The 16,601-nt window shown below is 39.6% G+C and overlaps 1 protein-coding gene across 6 annotated transcripts in view; it reads right to left on the bottom strand.

Moving 5' to 3' along the window:
- SLC17A5 (solute carrier family 17 member 5) overlaps positions 1-14,046 on the bottom strand; it is a 59,807-nt gene extending 45,761 nt beyond the window's left edge. For 5 of the 6 annotated variants that reach the window (XM_081044996.1, XM_081044997.1, XM_081044995.1 and 2 more), the window contains exons 1-2: positions 13,788-14,038; positions 3,607-3,803 (exon numbers count right to left, since the gene is read on the bottom strand). In XM_081044996.1, coding sequence (XP_080901122.1) covers positions 3,607-3,803; positions 13,788-13,899 — 309 coding nt within the window. In that variant the 5' untranslated portion in view covers positions 13,900-14,038. Of the gene's footprint in view, positions 1-3,606; positions 3,804-13,787 lie in introns of all 6 variants that reach the window. The other variant, XM_081044999.1, reaches the window with a different exon arrangement.
- Positions 14,047-16,601: the final 2,555 nt, after the last annotated feature.

The following is a 16,601-nucleotide window of genomic DNA, read 5'->3' as shown; positions in this document are numbered from 1 at the left end:
TTCCACTTTCTTAGTTCTGAAAGCAGGCGGTCAAGGATTCTAAATGTCTGGCTTGAAGCATATTCAGATGGAGTGATGGCAGGTAGTAACAATTTGATGGATTTTCCTGGTCTGTAGTTTGAATATCTCTGGTGATCTTTCTGCAACAGGCATGAAGATTGTCCACATATGAGTCGTTGTGATGATTGTCCTGAAGTTTATATCAAGTTCTCCCACTTTAGTTTGCATGGCTTTGGGAAAAGGGAAATTTTAGTTCTCAATCGTTCTGAGTCACAGGATAGAAGAAAAATTGAAAATGTTAGTTTGGGGAGTCATAACTAGATATTGGAGAAAAACTGAAAAAAATTCAGGATCCAGTCCAGTTTGTCTTTTGAACAAAACCTCAAAAGACAATGCATGGCACTAGAATGTAATATCCTCAAAGGTGTATTACTGAAACAAAATTTTTCTCTCTCTAATCACCGCCATTTTTACCAAAGATAGCCAAATTAAGACTGATTTATTTGCAAAATAGTCTTGTTTCAATAAAGTTCGCCTGATTATTTGTATAAATTCAGCAAGAATAGTAATTAACCATATAGGCTCTTTTAAATCTGTGTTGCTGGATTTTTTCATAAGGAATCTACAGATTTAACTTTAAAAGGCCTCTCGAGGTCAGAGAAGCCACGGCAAGGACTTGCCATCAGAAGTCGCCTGCAATACTTATAGATTTGGGTAAGTTCCTCTCTTCTCGAAGTCCCCAAAATATTTTGAGGTTCTTACATCTGCAGGAAGTGACCTTCTTTACTTACCTGGTAAGGCTGTTGGGAACCCTGTAAGCAAGGAACCAGGCCTATATTTCCAAGGGTTTTTATTGGAAATGTTGGCTTCCATAAGTCAATCTTAATTCCTTAAAGCTGTCTGGTCATATCTGAGTCTATGCATGTCTCTCTTAAATATGACATTCTAGACAAAGCCTTGGTAATATGACCAGTTTCCAATTGTGTCCTGTCACAAGAATAGATTCCTATTGAACTTATGCAAATAATAATATTGCCATGAAAATGAGGATACTCACTAGCAGTTTCCAAATTCTGAAGGGATCAAGTAGGGAAGCTATCTGGTCTTGGACTTCCATTTCTTTTAGGTTTAGGCTTTCATAATATTTTTGTATAACCCTTTGTACTTCTGTGGTGTCTTGTTGTACGTTCTCTTCTTTCTGATTTTATTTGAGTCTTTTTTCCTTAGTGAGTCTAGCCAGAGGTTTATGAATTTTCAAAGAACCAGCTCTTTTTACAATAAATATTTCAATCTTTTTGTTTTCTATTTCATTTAATTATGCTCTATTTTTATTATTTCCTTCTTTCTACTGACTGGGCTTCGTCTGTTCTTCCTTTCTAGTTCTTTAAGGTGTAACGTTAGATTGTTTGAGATTTTTCTTGTTTCTTGAGGTAGTCCTGTAATGCTTCCCTTTTAGCACCACTTTTGCTGCATCCCACAAATTTTGGTATGTCGTGTTGTCATTTTCATTTGTCTCTATGTATCTTTTGATCTCTTTTATTTCTTCTTTGACCAAACAGTTGTTCAGCAGCGTATTGTTTAATCTCCACATAATTATAGTTATTCCAGCTATCTTCTTGTAGTTAATATAGTTTCATACCATTGCAGTTGGACAATATGCTTGGTATGATTTCAATCATCTTAAATTTATTGGAACCATGTTTTTTTGGGATGGAAAGTTCTATAAAGAGTGGTTAAGTTCATTTCACTCTAACGTGTCATTTAAAGCCGATATTTCCTTGACTTTCTATCTAGATGATTTATCCATTGCTGTCAATGGGATATTCAGGTCCCCTACTATAACTGTATTTTTGTTAGTTTTTCCCTTTAGGTCTGTTAGTAATTGCTTTATATATTTTGGTACTTTCACGTTGGGTGCATATATGTTGGCAAGTATTATGTCTTCTTGATGAATTGTCCCTTTTAACATTATAAAATGTCCATCTTTGTCTCTTGTTACCTTTTTTATCTTGAAATATATTTTGTCTCATATAAGTACTACTATACCTGATTTTCTCTGAATGCCACTTGCTTGAAGTATCATCTTCCACCCTTTCACTTTGAGCCTATGTTTATTTTTAGAACTATGAGTTTTTAGAACTATAGGCAACATGTAGCTGGATATTATTTTTTAATTCATCCCATTACTCTGTGCCTTTCGATTAAAAAAAGTAAGTTAAATCCATTTACAGTTAGAGTCATTATTGATATAGGAGGACTTACTACAGCCATTTCATCTTTTGTTTTCTGGTTGTTCTGTTTCTCCGTTGTTTCTTTTGCCTTGTGATTCTGTCTATTTTAGTTTGGTGGTTTTCTGTGATTTTTTTTTTCTCTGTTTCCAATTTTTTTTGTTTCATGTCTCAGCTCTGGATTTTTGTTTTGTGGTTACCATTAGGTTTCTGTAAAATGTCTCTCTCTTGTGTGTGTGTGTGTGTGTGTGTGTGTGTGTGTGTAAAATAGTTCGTTTTCTTCAGATTGCCTCTTATCTTCATTCATCTGTACCCATTCAGTCCTTTTCCATGAGTACTCACACCAAATAACCAAGAGTCACTAAGCCCAAGACACTAGTTTCACAAGTATCTTCTCCTCCTAATCTCAATTTAGAATAGGAAAAAGAAGGACTCTCAGCACTTTGCTTCCACTGAACTCTGCAGGTAGAGATCCGGGAGTCTGACTTGGCAAGAATTCTCACCTTCTTTTGCTGGCTCCTGTTAGAGGTCCCAAGATCTTTCTACTGCAGTAGCTTCGGGGTGAACAGTGCCCAGCCGGTGAGATATCCTGCTCACAGTGCTAACTGTGTGGGAGGAAGAAATTTCCTCTACCCTCAAAGTTCTTTTGGCTGGTCTAATAATTAAATCTACATGAGACAGATTAACAAGAGAAATAACCAAATTTAATTACACACATACACATGAAAACCCCACATACAAGACAGGTTCAGAGACAGAAACTTCAAATGAGGTACGTATGGCACTCTGAGATAAGGATGAGGTAAGACACCTTTGGGCTTCAGAGGACAGGGAGGTCATTGCAGGGCGGTAAGAAGAGTAGATGTTCAGTAATTAGAAATTTGCCTTCCTCTACAGATAGGTTATAAAAAGTTACTTCTGGTGATAACTCTTATTATGGGAAAGACCCTTAATTTAAATTCTTTAAGGGAGAAGTAAGAGTTTCTTGTGAGTCTGCAGATCTTGATTGCCTTCAGCTCAAAATAATTCACATGACAACGTGGCACAACCTGGGAGGCCTGTTCTTACTCCCTGCACTGGTATGCCAAACAGGTTTTTCCAAATTTTCTTCAAGGATGAAATGTTTATAGACAAAACTGACAAATAACTTTTTAAATAGATCAAAGTGTATTACATATACTACACATATTACAGCACAGCAGCAATAACTATAGTTATAAGTTACTGTCCAGCCAGTTCCTGGGAAAACACAAAAGAAAGTGATTCAGAGTTTACATTAAGAAATGTCTGTGGTTTCTATAGGATGATGAAAGACCTTTTAATATTTTTACTTGGATGTATTTTAGGATTAAGTTGTTTGCTTAAAAATAGAACTTACCATTTGATTGTGAAGAGTTTTATTGGAAGCAGAATGCTCTGCACACTCCTTGGATGTTCTATTATCTGCTAAAGTTGTATTTGAATCTACCATATCCACTAATGCAACACTCAGATTCACACGTAATGCATAGAGAACGAAGAAACCAAAAAAGGCCAACACCGCTAAGTTATAACGAGCAGAACAGCACACTGGAGCTGAAATAAAGATTGGGGGGAAACTTTCATTACAAAGACTAACTTAGATGGTATTGTCTAAATTACTAAAAAGGTTACTTTTTAGAAGTGCACAAAGGAATGAATCATGAATATCTTCCAGAGAATATTCTCAGATTAAGCATATCTAAAAACACTTGTCAGAAAGAATTTATTCCCAGTATCTGTAGTTTTGATAAACATTTCACACATGAGAGCCTGCAACTGTATGACAGTTTCTTAAAACATAAAAGCAATAGCTTTATCAACTTTGCTTAGAAAGCTTTCCATTCCAGAGTCAATACTGGAATCCCTAATCCCTGTCAGCTGGCAAAGATATGAGAAAGGTAGGTAAGGGAGTTTAATGACATCACTATTTCTAAAAAACTAAAATAAAACATGGACAATATACTTGAGTACTCACTACAGCATAGCATGTATACTACTGACTACAGATTAGTAGCCATCTCATTGTAAATGTAGCACAGCACAAAAAATTTACTGCCAAGGATAGGGCATGAACCCAGTCTTGATAAATTTCTTACCTTGAAAAGTATCCTTGGAGACTGGGTTTGAGTCAGAAGCCATGATTAATACTTAAGGCTCTTCTAAACTAAATGTATTTAAGAATCCAGAAGGAAATTTGCAGAATCTATGACAGTAGCAGCATCTGTGACAGTTGCTCAGTTGATCATGCTTAAAGGGCCCATAGCAGAAAGGGAAATAATTGAATGTACCACAGTGACAAAAAAAAAAGGAAGGCAGAGTAGGTTGGAGGAACCAATGAAAGAAGGATCATGCAAGAGGAGGAGTTTGGCTTATTTTTAACTCTCACCATAGGCTTATGCACATACTTTCTCTTTTTTTCTTTTACTGAGTTGCATAATGGGTGAGAAAATGGGAATTCAGGAAGGGTAAGTGACAAAGAGATATTAACTAATCCAGGGTCTTACACCTTTAAGTTTGGTAAACACTGAGTGTTTGATAAATATCTGTGAAAAATATAAGTATCTATTTCATTTGGTAATGACAAGTTACACGTGTGTGTGTGTGTGGTGTGGTGTGGTGTGGGGTGTCTGTGTGTGCGTGTGTGTGTGTGTGTGTGTGTGTGTGTGTTTTCCCCTATTCAGGAATCATGGTGTTTTCACTGACCAAGAATACATTTTGGTACAAAGGTTTTGGTACTGATTCAGACTGACTGATTGACAATGAAGTATTAATGAATAGGGCAGAATTATTCTTAGGTACATATTAATATACTATGAACCAACTCACTTTTCCATAAATCCTAACAAACTTAAACAGCTGCTATCATTTTTCCTCTGGACAAGATTTACATCTTTTAACAGAGAACTTTTCATTAGTATCCTTTATCAGGAGTACAGCTATTACAATTACGTCACCACAGACATGGTTAGATCCAGACCTGTGAGAATTACATTTCTAAGGCTCCATTCACAGTGTCTCTGTTAACTGAATCTAGACACATTTGCTTTCTGCTCCAACCAAATGGGCAGTGGTCTAGTTAGGGACAATTTGGGTACTGCTAGGCATGTTTTATAGGAGAGCACATTTTTTTTTTTTAATCAGCACTTTTTGTCAGACTAATACACATAAATCAGGATGAGGATTCATGATCTTGCCAAATTTGGGCTATTAGAATGTGCTACTTTGAGTAATATGGAGAAAGAAAAACCCAGATTTATGTATGTTTGCTTTGCCAAAGTACATTTAGGAAGTTCATTGTCTACTTCAGCAGAGGTGTGACAAGATAATGATTTATGGTTTAAAGAGCTTCTGTGGTTGCTGTGTGGAGATTACAAAGGGGAGAAGTGTGAATAGTGATGGGGGTGCAGACTCAGGGAGACTACTTAAGGAACTATTTCAGTTTTCCAGGTAAGAGATGAAGGTGGCTTAAACTAAAATAAAGCAGAGACAGTGGAGAGAAATGGGCAGATTTGAGATAAATTTAAAGGCAGAATTGACAGGCCTTGCCTACATATTTATTAGCTGTGGGGGAAGAATGAGGTTATTAGTAATTCTTTTCCTCTAAATAACTATTTTATGCTGCTCTGATTTATAATGTTATTACTCCATTCTATCCTGATTTGCAGTTACTTTATTGTATGTTATTAGTTTCTCCCATATGTTGCTTGATTTGGACTATGATCTATCTCACCATGTGAATAAGATGTGGGGATAGAAGCTTGGGAAGTGAAAGAAAGGTAAGTAAAATGATTTCTAATTATTAGTGATATTACTTGAAAGTTATGGATCAAGCAACTTTAACTTTTTGGGGCACAGTCAATAATCAGAAAATAAAAAACCAACATAGATGTTGAAAAGTATATGAATATTAAGTTTTAAGAAATATTAAAAATAAGTGGTTACGATCTTTTAAAAAATGGTTGATTACAAATCTGTCAGAAAAATTTTATTTTAAAAACGTATGGTGATAGACCAAAATGTGCCTGTGAATTTGGATAATGTTTGGAATTGATCCAACGAAAGCATGCTTGTATGATGAAGACAATATCCACTGAGCATCTGCCGCATTGAAATCAAGTTCAAAGCAAAATCATGCTTGCATAACGAACAGAGCACCCATGAAAACAAACATCAGCTTCTCAAATATGGTTTAAACTTAGGAAATGTAGAATGGGTGTAGCTGAAAGAACACAGGCTATTTTAGAGTGAAGCAGACCTGGGAATGAAACTCAGTTCTGATTTTCACTGGCTGTGTCTTTGGGGAAGTTACTTAATAGTTTTCATTCTCAGGTTTCTCAGCTTTAAAATGGGGTGACCATAATCTACCTCACTAGATTTTGTGTGGATTAAATGAGATACTGTAGGGCAGTACAGTAGACACTCAGTAAAAGCAAGTTCTTTTCCTTTTGACTCTGGAGAAAGTTACACCAATAAGATAAGGTGCTATAGTATATGTATGTAACAAGGGACAAAAGAGTCAAAATAGTGTGTGTGTGTATGTGTGTGTGAGGGAGGGAAGTCCTCTGGGAGAAAGTGCATGTGCACTGACTCTTCACCAATGAGCAGAAAGTCACCAAGCAGGTTAGAGGAGGAAGAGCAATGCAAGCAAAGACAGCAGTACGCACAGAAATATAGAAATGAGATAGGCAAGCACAGGGAGAGCAGGAACCTCCACGTGATCTGACGTGGCTGGACTACGTATTGTACTCTAGTAACTATGAGCGGGACAGTGGGTATTAAGTTTGACAACAAAATGGAACAGCTAATGTTTATTGAGCACTTACTATGTACTTGGCAACAATCGAAGTGTTTTTGTCTATATAAGGGTTATTAGAAAGATTAACTGAGTCCGCATATGTAAAATGCTTAGAACAGTGCTTAGTACATAATAAGCCTTTAATAACTGTGAGTTATTTATTAGGTTGGTGCAAAAGTAATTGCAGTTTTCACAATTGTTTTAAACCTTTTAAACCACAATTACTTTTGCACCAACCTATTATTATTATTATTATTATTATTATTATTATTATCATTATTGCTTTTTCTGGATAGTAGGAATTGAAGTTATTTGTTAGGAGTTGAGGTTATGTCTCATGAGAAATTAAAGATTGGGAAAAGAAGATCAGAAGTTGTTGAAGAGAGGGGGTGTGAAGTTCCGAAACATACAGGGTTGCCAAGTGAGTAGACACCCATACAAAACTGGTAGGAGCAATCTACCCTAGTGTGTGACCTGGAAGAATTGCACACCTGTGCTCAGAGGTAGGCACTGGGAAAGGAGATAGCGCACTGAGACGGAGGTAGTGACAAAGCATAGGGCAAGGAACGTTAGAGTACTGGCAAGAAAATAAAGTGTTTGACTGTGATTCTGACCCAAGAAGAAAGTATGGAGTGGGCTAGTGGTTTAGGAAAATGGACACTAGAATATAAAAGCTCTGTGAGGGCGGGAAGGAAAGAAGTCATTAGACATGTAGGAGTTCAGAGAGCTGAGGGGACATGGTGTTAGATGAGAAGTCACTCAAGATAATGGCAGGAATTAGTGTGTAGAACATGGAGGTGTGTCAGATGGCAAAGCCTTTGATGAATGAAGCAAAGAGCCAGGAAGTGGGTAGATGACAGACACAACAATGCAGGAGAAAAGTGGTTTAGCCCAAGGCATTGAGGGTGGAGGGGTAATTGTCTGGAAGCATCCCATCAATTAATACAAGGCAAGAGAAAATTATCTCCCCTAAAGAGAGCAGTGGGGAGTGAAAGTGGTATGCCCAGAAGGCCAGGTTTCTGTTAAAGCAAGGAGGTGCAGGTGGTGAGGCAAGACTGGTGACAACCTGAGGGTCTGGGGCATTTATTCACGATGGAAGGGTTTGCCAGAGGGGAGGTGTGGGCCTGGGTGAGGAGCAAGTAAATACTAAACCGTGAGGCGCTGAGACTGAGGTGAAAACCCCACGGCTAGGGGCCCTGACCTAAGCAAAGATGACGACTTCCTCTAGAGGAGTGTGGGGCCTAGACCATGCGCACCTCCTTGGGCAGGGAATTGCACTGGAAGACTTCCTATATAAAATGGATCCAATACGTTTTGCTTTTAAAAAGGGTAATATTCAACTGGTCTTACGCTACCTTATGGGTAATTAATTCCTGATAAATCCTTATGGATTCCTAGCTCCCAAATTAATACCCATTTATCAGAAAACACCAAATTCCATTAAAATGGAATCAGTTACTTTAATATTAATATTGGTTATCACAACATGACCAAGGCCATTTCCCTGTGTTCTATAATATGGTTACTCTCTACCAGCACACCATACCTTATATTTAAGACTATCTTCACACACAAAGCATATTTGTGAAACTCAATGCTTGTGTAACTGAAGCTGGAATGTAAACCACCCCTAACAGAATAATAGAGGCATCCCCCCCCCTTCAAACCCCAAACCAAAATCAATGAAAACAAAGCTCAGGGTGCACTATTTTAAGCTAGACAATCACAAGTTCCTATAGGTGTGACAGTGAAAAATGGGGCCCTGATTTTGTGGTGCCCAGCTTCTCTGAGGAATACAAAATTCAAAGGGTCTTCACTGATGGTGGTGATGATGATGATGATGATATAATGATAACATTAGTAACTAACACATATGATGTAATGTGCCAAACTCTATTCTAAGCACTTTCTATTAGCTCATTTAATCCTCGCAATAACCCTATGAATGGGATATATTATCTTCCTTGATTTATAGATAACGAAGGCATGAGAGATCAGGTAATTGCTAAACTTACACAGCTAATTAGTTAGTGGAGCAGGGATTGGCAATTAGGCACGCTGCCTTTAAACGCAAAGAAACGTCTTAGAATCCCTAACAGTGATTTCTCCAACATGAATGAGCACGTTTAGTGCAGTAAGTAGTATTTTGAAAATCCACTTAACAGAATACAAGACACATTCATACAAAAGTAAACCTTCAACTGGTGGAAAGTGTGAGGAATAAAGAATTTCTATGTGTGGGACGGGAAGCTTTGCCCTTTCTTCTTTAATTTCCTCCCTTCTTTCTACTTAAATAAAGCATGAAAATTTCTAGACTTCCTACTGTTTATCAGCATGGAGCCACCTTTCCCCATCATTTGGTGTGCATCTCTGAAATCCAACTCGCTAAGTACTAAAAGCGAGTGCTTTAGAGGCAAATCATAGTAGGGTTACTGAGAACTCTGCCATTATACTTGTATCAACCTGAGAGGTATTAATTCTCAACATTAAAGAAACTATAGCTTTCTCAATAAAGAAACACTATGCATAATTTAAAACCATGTCCTCTTATTCATGGTGGAGTGGGGAACTTTCAAATTTGTGAAGGATCAAGTAAAAATGATTAAGCATTTTGCAAACAGCATTTCTCAAATATAACACTAATGTGGCAGTGTTGTGCCAAGGACAGAGGATGGGACTAAAATCCAGGAGATCTCTGAGGTTAGTCTTTAATACGGCTACAGGCAATCTTTGGGAACTTAACTTCTTTGGCCCTTTATATTTGTGTATAAAATGATGTGCCAACAGATAGTAGTTAGTGTCTAAGGTCTTTTAAGTGCTGTAAAATTTTATGACTCATATTTTATCAGCCTTTTTATCCTGAAAAACAAAACTATATATTTAGGCATAGATAAGGTACAGCTAATTTCATATCAGTTTGTTCCAGAAACAAACATAAATGATAAATAAAATGTATATATACATATATATATGTATATATATATATATATGTGTATATATGGAAAGAGAAATTTTAAGGACTGCTAAAGATTTGCTCCTTTAGGCATCAAAGCTTGAAAAAAAAAAAATCTGGATTGTGGCAGAGTGACTCTTCCACGATATGATCAATGCCGGATGCTGGTTCTGGACCTGGGCCAGAATGGAGATTGCTTACTGTACCCCTTGTTCCCCCACCCCCCAGACCGTCTGATGTAATTGATGTTCATGTTGATATAAACCGGCAGCCTTCCTCTGCCTCCTGCTACATGCTGGTTCCTGGAACAGGCCATTGTCCTGACCCAGTTAAATGTGTGAAACATTTATACCTGGGACTGGTCACTTACCAGGAACTGTGACTATCCTGCCTTGTTCTATATAATTCTTTGGCATCTGCCAAGCAGCATGGGGTCTATTTTGTTTTGCAGCCGCCCAAAACGTGCCTCATATTTAAGTTTACCTTAACAAATTCTATTAATTACCAGACTGGAGTGGCCAACCTCATTTTCTATCTTTCCCTGTCCTGTGCTTAGGGAGGTAGATTTTCAGTCCTGGGAACTTTCCCTGGGTCTGAATGTACTCACGTGGATGGGAAGTTTTTTTTAAACACTGACACTTTCTTGAACGTGCAAAGTGAATACAAGAACATAATCTAATTAAAAATATAGCTAAGGGTTATCTTATGTCTCCTACTAGATTGTACATGGCAGATATTATTACTAAAGTTAGGACAGGGCGCACCCATGAGAGAGTAAAAGGAGGCCCCTGGCGCCTCCTATAAAGGTATGCCCATCTTTACCATCTCTTCTCTCCTAATGCTCTTCGCTTGTCCTCCTGCTCACAGCATTCCACACACACAGCTTAATTTAAAATACTGTTGACTAATGTAATGCCCTATGATCATAGGTTCCTCTTCTCTAAAACCTTTATCATATTTTAAATATAAAAAAAAATGTGTTGCTGCTATTTTTACTTCACTTTTGCTCTCTAGTAGGTATGTCAAGAGTAACAATAAGAGAGGAAGGGCTATACTGAAGACAGTCACCTCAACTCAGGAGGGACAGGCCTAAGATCTATACACTGAACCCCTGCATCAAGCTGGGATTGTTTTTTAAAGGCAATGCTATGAGTAAATTTTTTCTTCTTCCATCGACTTTATTGAAGTATAATTTACATACAATAAAATGCATCCATTTCAAATGCACAGTTTGTTGAATTTTGGTAAATGTATACATCTGTACACTCTAATCAAGATGTAGAATTTTTCCACCACCCCAAGAAATACCCTAGTGCCTCTCTGCAGTCAATTCCTTTCTATCTGTAGCTTCCAGGCAACCATTGATCTGCTTTCTGTTATTACAGGTTAGTTTTGCTTTTCTAGAACTTCATACTGATGGAATCATACATTAATATTGTGGCTTCTTTTGCTCAGTGGTTTTGAGATTTATCCAAATTGTGTTATGTGACAAAAGAAAAAGTCTGAGGAAAATTCTAAATTAAATTACAGCAGGCCAGAGGAGACAAGGGAGGTTAATCAGTTAGAACAACTGCGGGCAGAACCCAACAAAAGACTGCTCACAGTCCTGAATGTATGTTGAAACTGTGAACCAACATCCAGGTGGCTATTTCATCTCTTATCTAGAAAGGGGTAGCACACCACCAGATGGCACCTCATCCTGCTTATGCTTGAACTTTTCCGACCGTTGCTCACAACCAATCCAAAAGCAGCAAACACTTCTTCCTTATGGACGATGCGCCTATCCCAAAATTAGCTCTGTGTCACTTCTCCATCCTTCCCCATCTATAGCCAATGTAAATTCTTTCAAAACAACTTATATCTTTCTTCTCCAAACTCATTGTGTAAGAGAGCCCTGTTAATGCCAGGACGGAAATATGTCTGTCCTCTCTGTCTAGCCCTGCTACTGATGGTTTAGACTGTATGTCCCAGGATCTGGTCCTTCTCCTGGCTAGCATAGGGCTCAATAAACTCTTTCAGAAAAACTTTTGGCCATAAAGGTTATTGTTTAACATGTGTATCAGTATTTTCTTTTTATTACTAAGTAATATCACATTGTATGAACATACCACAATTTGTTTATCCATTCACCTGTTGATGGGTAGCTAGGTTGTTTCCAGGTTTTTACTATTATAAATAAAGCTGCTGTATTATGTTAATGTATGTTTGACTTTAAAATAACCAGTTTCCAAAGTAGTTGTACCATTTTACACTCTTATAAGCAAAATAGGAGAGTTCTAGTTATTCCATATCTTTGTCAACACTTGGTATCTTCAGCCTTTTAAATTTTAGCCCTTATAGTGGGTGTATAATGACTCATTGTGATTTTAATCTGCATTTTCTTGACAACTGTATGTTAAACATTTGCGCTACATTTATACATGTATACTCGGATAACTCCCCCAAATTGCAACAGAATATAGTAGTCTCTATAGTATAACATTTATTTCTATATTTCCATACTAGATTATTTTACAGAAGAAGACTATAGAAATCTAACACTATATGCCACAGAAAAAGATCAGTTTATGGAACTAAGTCTAACTTCCAGGTAAAACTGTACTGCGGTACCGTATTTACATGACCTTCCACTAAAATAATCTCCCAGCTGCCAGATGGAGCTATTAGGTTGGTGTAAAAGTAACTGCTGTTTAAAAGGTTAAAAATAATTGCAAAAACCGCAATTACTTTTGCACCAACCTAATATAATGTTGCCACCTCTACTGCTGCCATCTAGTAATGTTAAATAAAAAAGATACTACAGGACTATGCTGTTCTCGGTCAGGAAAAGTCAAATTTCTAATTCAACTCTGTTTCTCACGCACACATCTTTGAAACTATAGGATGCATGAAAACTGATTTGTTTACTTTTAATTATTTTTAAATAAGTATTAATATTACAAAAGTATCAAAGGGCAAAATATTTTAATTTCCCCAAATTCAGGGAGGATGCATTGTGAAGTACCTCCTTTTCTATTTGTTGTAAGACCTTGGCTAAGTTACCTTAGAGTTTAACACATACCATATCTTGAGGATAACCAAACGATTTCCTGACTTAAATCGCACGACATAGAAGACAGCGTACAGCACTTTTAATCTCTTACTGCACAATTTCAAGATATTCGCTGGTAATGCAATAATGTCCTCTGCATACTCATAAGTGTCAACCTCAGTCCTTTTCTGTGTCCCATCCTCACCCAAGTTGCTACCAGGTCACATGCTGGCGGACAGGAAGCTGAGGAAACCTGGCAGTGACACGCAGGGAGAGCCAGAGGCTCTGTCCAGCCCTCTGCCCATCGATTTGCAGGTTTCTCCCCAGTTCACTCTTACAGCCGGTGCTCCACCCGGCTCTTTGCCCACTGACTTGCAGATTCTGGCCCCGTCCGTTCTTGCATAGGGTCCCACGCTCCACACCACCGAAAATCGCCAGGAGCCCAGCGCTGGCGGCGCCCAGCTGCTCCAGTCCAGGCCCCACGGGGCTGCACTTACCGAGGTCCCACCCGAGCCTCCCACCGCCCGCCTCGGGGACCCGGGGCGGCTTCTGGGCACCGGGGGCAGGTGCGATGTATGTGGGGCCCTGAATACTTTCCCCTTTCTCGAGTCCCCCGGCGCCCTGACTTCCCAATCCCGCAGCCCCGGGGCCCCTGGGCCTAAGCAGCTCTGGCCCCATCGGCTCAGGGCGCGTGTGCTCTGGCCACACTCTCTGCGGGACCGCCGCCGCCCGAAGCCCCTGGACCGCTCCGCAGCTCACCGGCTTCCGCCTGCGGGGCGCCCTGCAGGAGGGGTGTGTTGTCCGCGACCTCCTCGCCATCGACCTGGGACACGCCCCGCACCGGGGACCTGCCCCGCACCGGGGACCTCATGACGCCTCCGACACGCCGGTGTGCGACCTAACGGCCCAAACGAACGCAAGGGCCGGACCGACAAAGCCCCCAGGGAGCGACGGCCCCGCAAAGCTGCGGCGCTAGTACCGCCCCCGGCCAGGCACCGCCCCTCGGCCACGTCTTGTCACCGCGGCCCCGCCCTGAGGCCGCCGCGCTGACCCCGCCCCTGCCACCATCTTAGCTTTGGGCAACTCTGGAGTGGAAAGCAGAATTCTGGGAGTTCTGGCCTGGTGGGGCGTGGTCCATGTTTAGTTATCCTCCAAGCGGGTTCTAGGCTTGTTTGTAAGTGTGCTCTGCTGAACAAGTGTAGGGATGGAGTCCTAGAGAGCAGTTCTTAGGCTCTGGACCTCCTGTGGAAAGGTACTGGCTTGTGTGGTAGGTGGCCATCAGCTATAACCAGTTAGCCATTAGCCACTGATATAACTGCTTGGCTATGGTAGCAGGTGTGGATTGTGTCTAGCAAGTGAGGTTAGCAAGCGGGTTGTGGATTGTGTTGATCCTTCTTTTGTGTCCCAACCAGCTGCCATCAAGAACGTAGTGGTATGACTCCCCTGTCTATGGCTCCGTTCCTTTTTGGCCTCACCATATCCCGTGTTCTTATGCAGGGAGCAGGAGCTGAGTCCCTGCATTACAACAATGCACCCACCGACCTCTTGAGCTCACTTGTAAAGCACAAGAGCGCCTCTGAGATCACTGATGAGGGGGAACTTGGAGGCCAAGCGTGGGAAATTGAATCATGCATAATTAATTGAAAGGTTTGGATCGAACTTGGGAAGTGGATGGTGTGTACTTGATGTTCAGTTATCAGTAGTAAATTGCCATGAATATTAGCAACTCTGGTATTATTAACCTGTGACAGCATATTGTCCCTAAAATAGCTTTTGAGAAGGAAAAACAGTAAGTAGAAATATTGCTGAGTCCTAACAAATTGCCAATATTCTAGGTCGAAATAACCCAATACTGGCAGTTTCATATGATACAACCTATAGTTCCTTTCATATATGTATGTTAATGTCTTCATAGCTTTAATGTTTGAAACAGCTTATCCTGGTCTTTGCTGACTGAGAAAGAGAAACTAGGGAAATGGACCAGCCTGCGTTGGGGGCAGGGGGAGGTGGAAGTGGGATAAATCTTGGGCCTCTGTTCTGACCACAGGTTTCAGTTTATCAGTTACTGTGGGTAATAAAGATCTGGAGATTAAAGGAAAAATATGTGGTAGATGTCCTTGGGGACTTCATTGTAGCCAGAGAAGACTCACAAGACAATAATTTAATAAACCAAGTCCGAAGATTGGTGAAGTCCATGTGGGAACAAATGGGAGGGTCAACCTTGCCCTGTAAGGAGGGTGGGGATTTCTGAAGGTATCCCTAACCTTGTGATCAGTAAATGCTAGGAAAGTTATCGAATTAAAACAACAAACCAAGCCTTGTTTCTGAGTTTTACTGAAATACCATGTAGATTATAAATTCTCTGAGGGGGTGGATTCCAGCTTTTTTTTTTAGGAGCTTGTAAAACAATGCCACTCAACTTGAATATGCATGAAATTACCTGGCAGATCCTTTTAAAATGCAGATTCAGATTTATCAGGTCTGGTGTGACAATTTTATGTCAACTTGGAGGGTGTTTTTGGATGAGGGTGTTTTTAAATGGTGTTTTACCATTTAAATTGGTGAATTCTGGGTATAGCAGTTTGCTCTCCATAATGTAGGTAGATCTTATTCAATCAAAGTCTCGAATAGAACTAAAAGGCCAACTCCCTGAGCAAGGGGTTATTCTCTAGAAGACTGCTTTCAGACTTCATCTGCACTACGGGCTTTCCGGAGTTTCCACGCTGCTTGCCCACGTTGCAGATTTGGACTTGCCAGCCTTCATAATTATATGAGCTACTTCCTTATAATAATTTTTTACACACCCACGTCTTGTTACTTCTGGTTCTCTGGAAACTCTGACTGATACATCTGGGGTGGACCTGTGCTTCTGAATTGCTAAGAAACTCACAGGGTAGGGGCAGCTGGTTAGCTCAGTTGGTTAGAGCATGGTGATGATAACACCAAGGTTGCAGGTTCAATCCCCGCACGGGGCACTGTGAGCTGTGCCCTCCTTAAAAAGAAAAAAGAAAGTTCTCACTCTAGTAATGTATTGTGCTCATGTGTCATCAGCTGGGTGACAGCTCAGGGCTGCTGTCACCAAGAAACTCACAAATGGCCACACTTTGAATAGTTAGGTTATAGAGAACTTGGACCAGGGAATAAATATTCCAACAGATTCGAAAGATTTCACACCAGAGGAGGTCCTTTTCTTAAAAAAATACACTTTTTTAACCCCTTATCAGATATATCATTGGCAAATATCTTTTCCCATTCAGTAGGATCCCTTTTTTGTTTTATTGATGGTTTCCTTTGCTGTGAAAAATCTTTTTAGTTTGATGTAATCCCACATGTTTATTTTTTCTCTTCCCTCGCGTGAAGGATATATCAGTAAAAATCTTACTCCAGGTAATGTCTGTGAAGTTTCTTCCTGTATTTTCTTCTAGGAATTTTATGGTTTCAGATCTTACATTTAAGTCTTTAAGCCATTTTGAATTTATTTTTGTATGTGGTGTAAGGAGGTGGTCCAGCTTCATTATTTTGCATGTGTCTGTCCAGGTTTCCCAGCACCATTTATTGAATAGACTGTCTTTA

This window comes from Rhinolophus hipposideros (assembly GCF_964194185.1).
Source record: "Rhinolophus hipposideros genome assembly, chromosome: 3".
In the NCBI taxonomy this organism is placed as follows: Eukaryota; Metazoa; Chordata; class Mammalia; order Chiroptera; family Rhinolophidae; genus Rhinolophus; species Rhinolophus hipposideros.
This window is presented reverse-complemented; position numbering and strand designations above follow the sequence as displayed.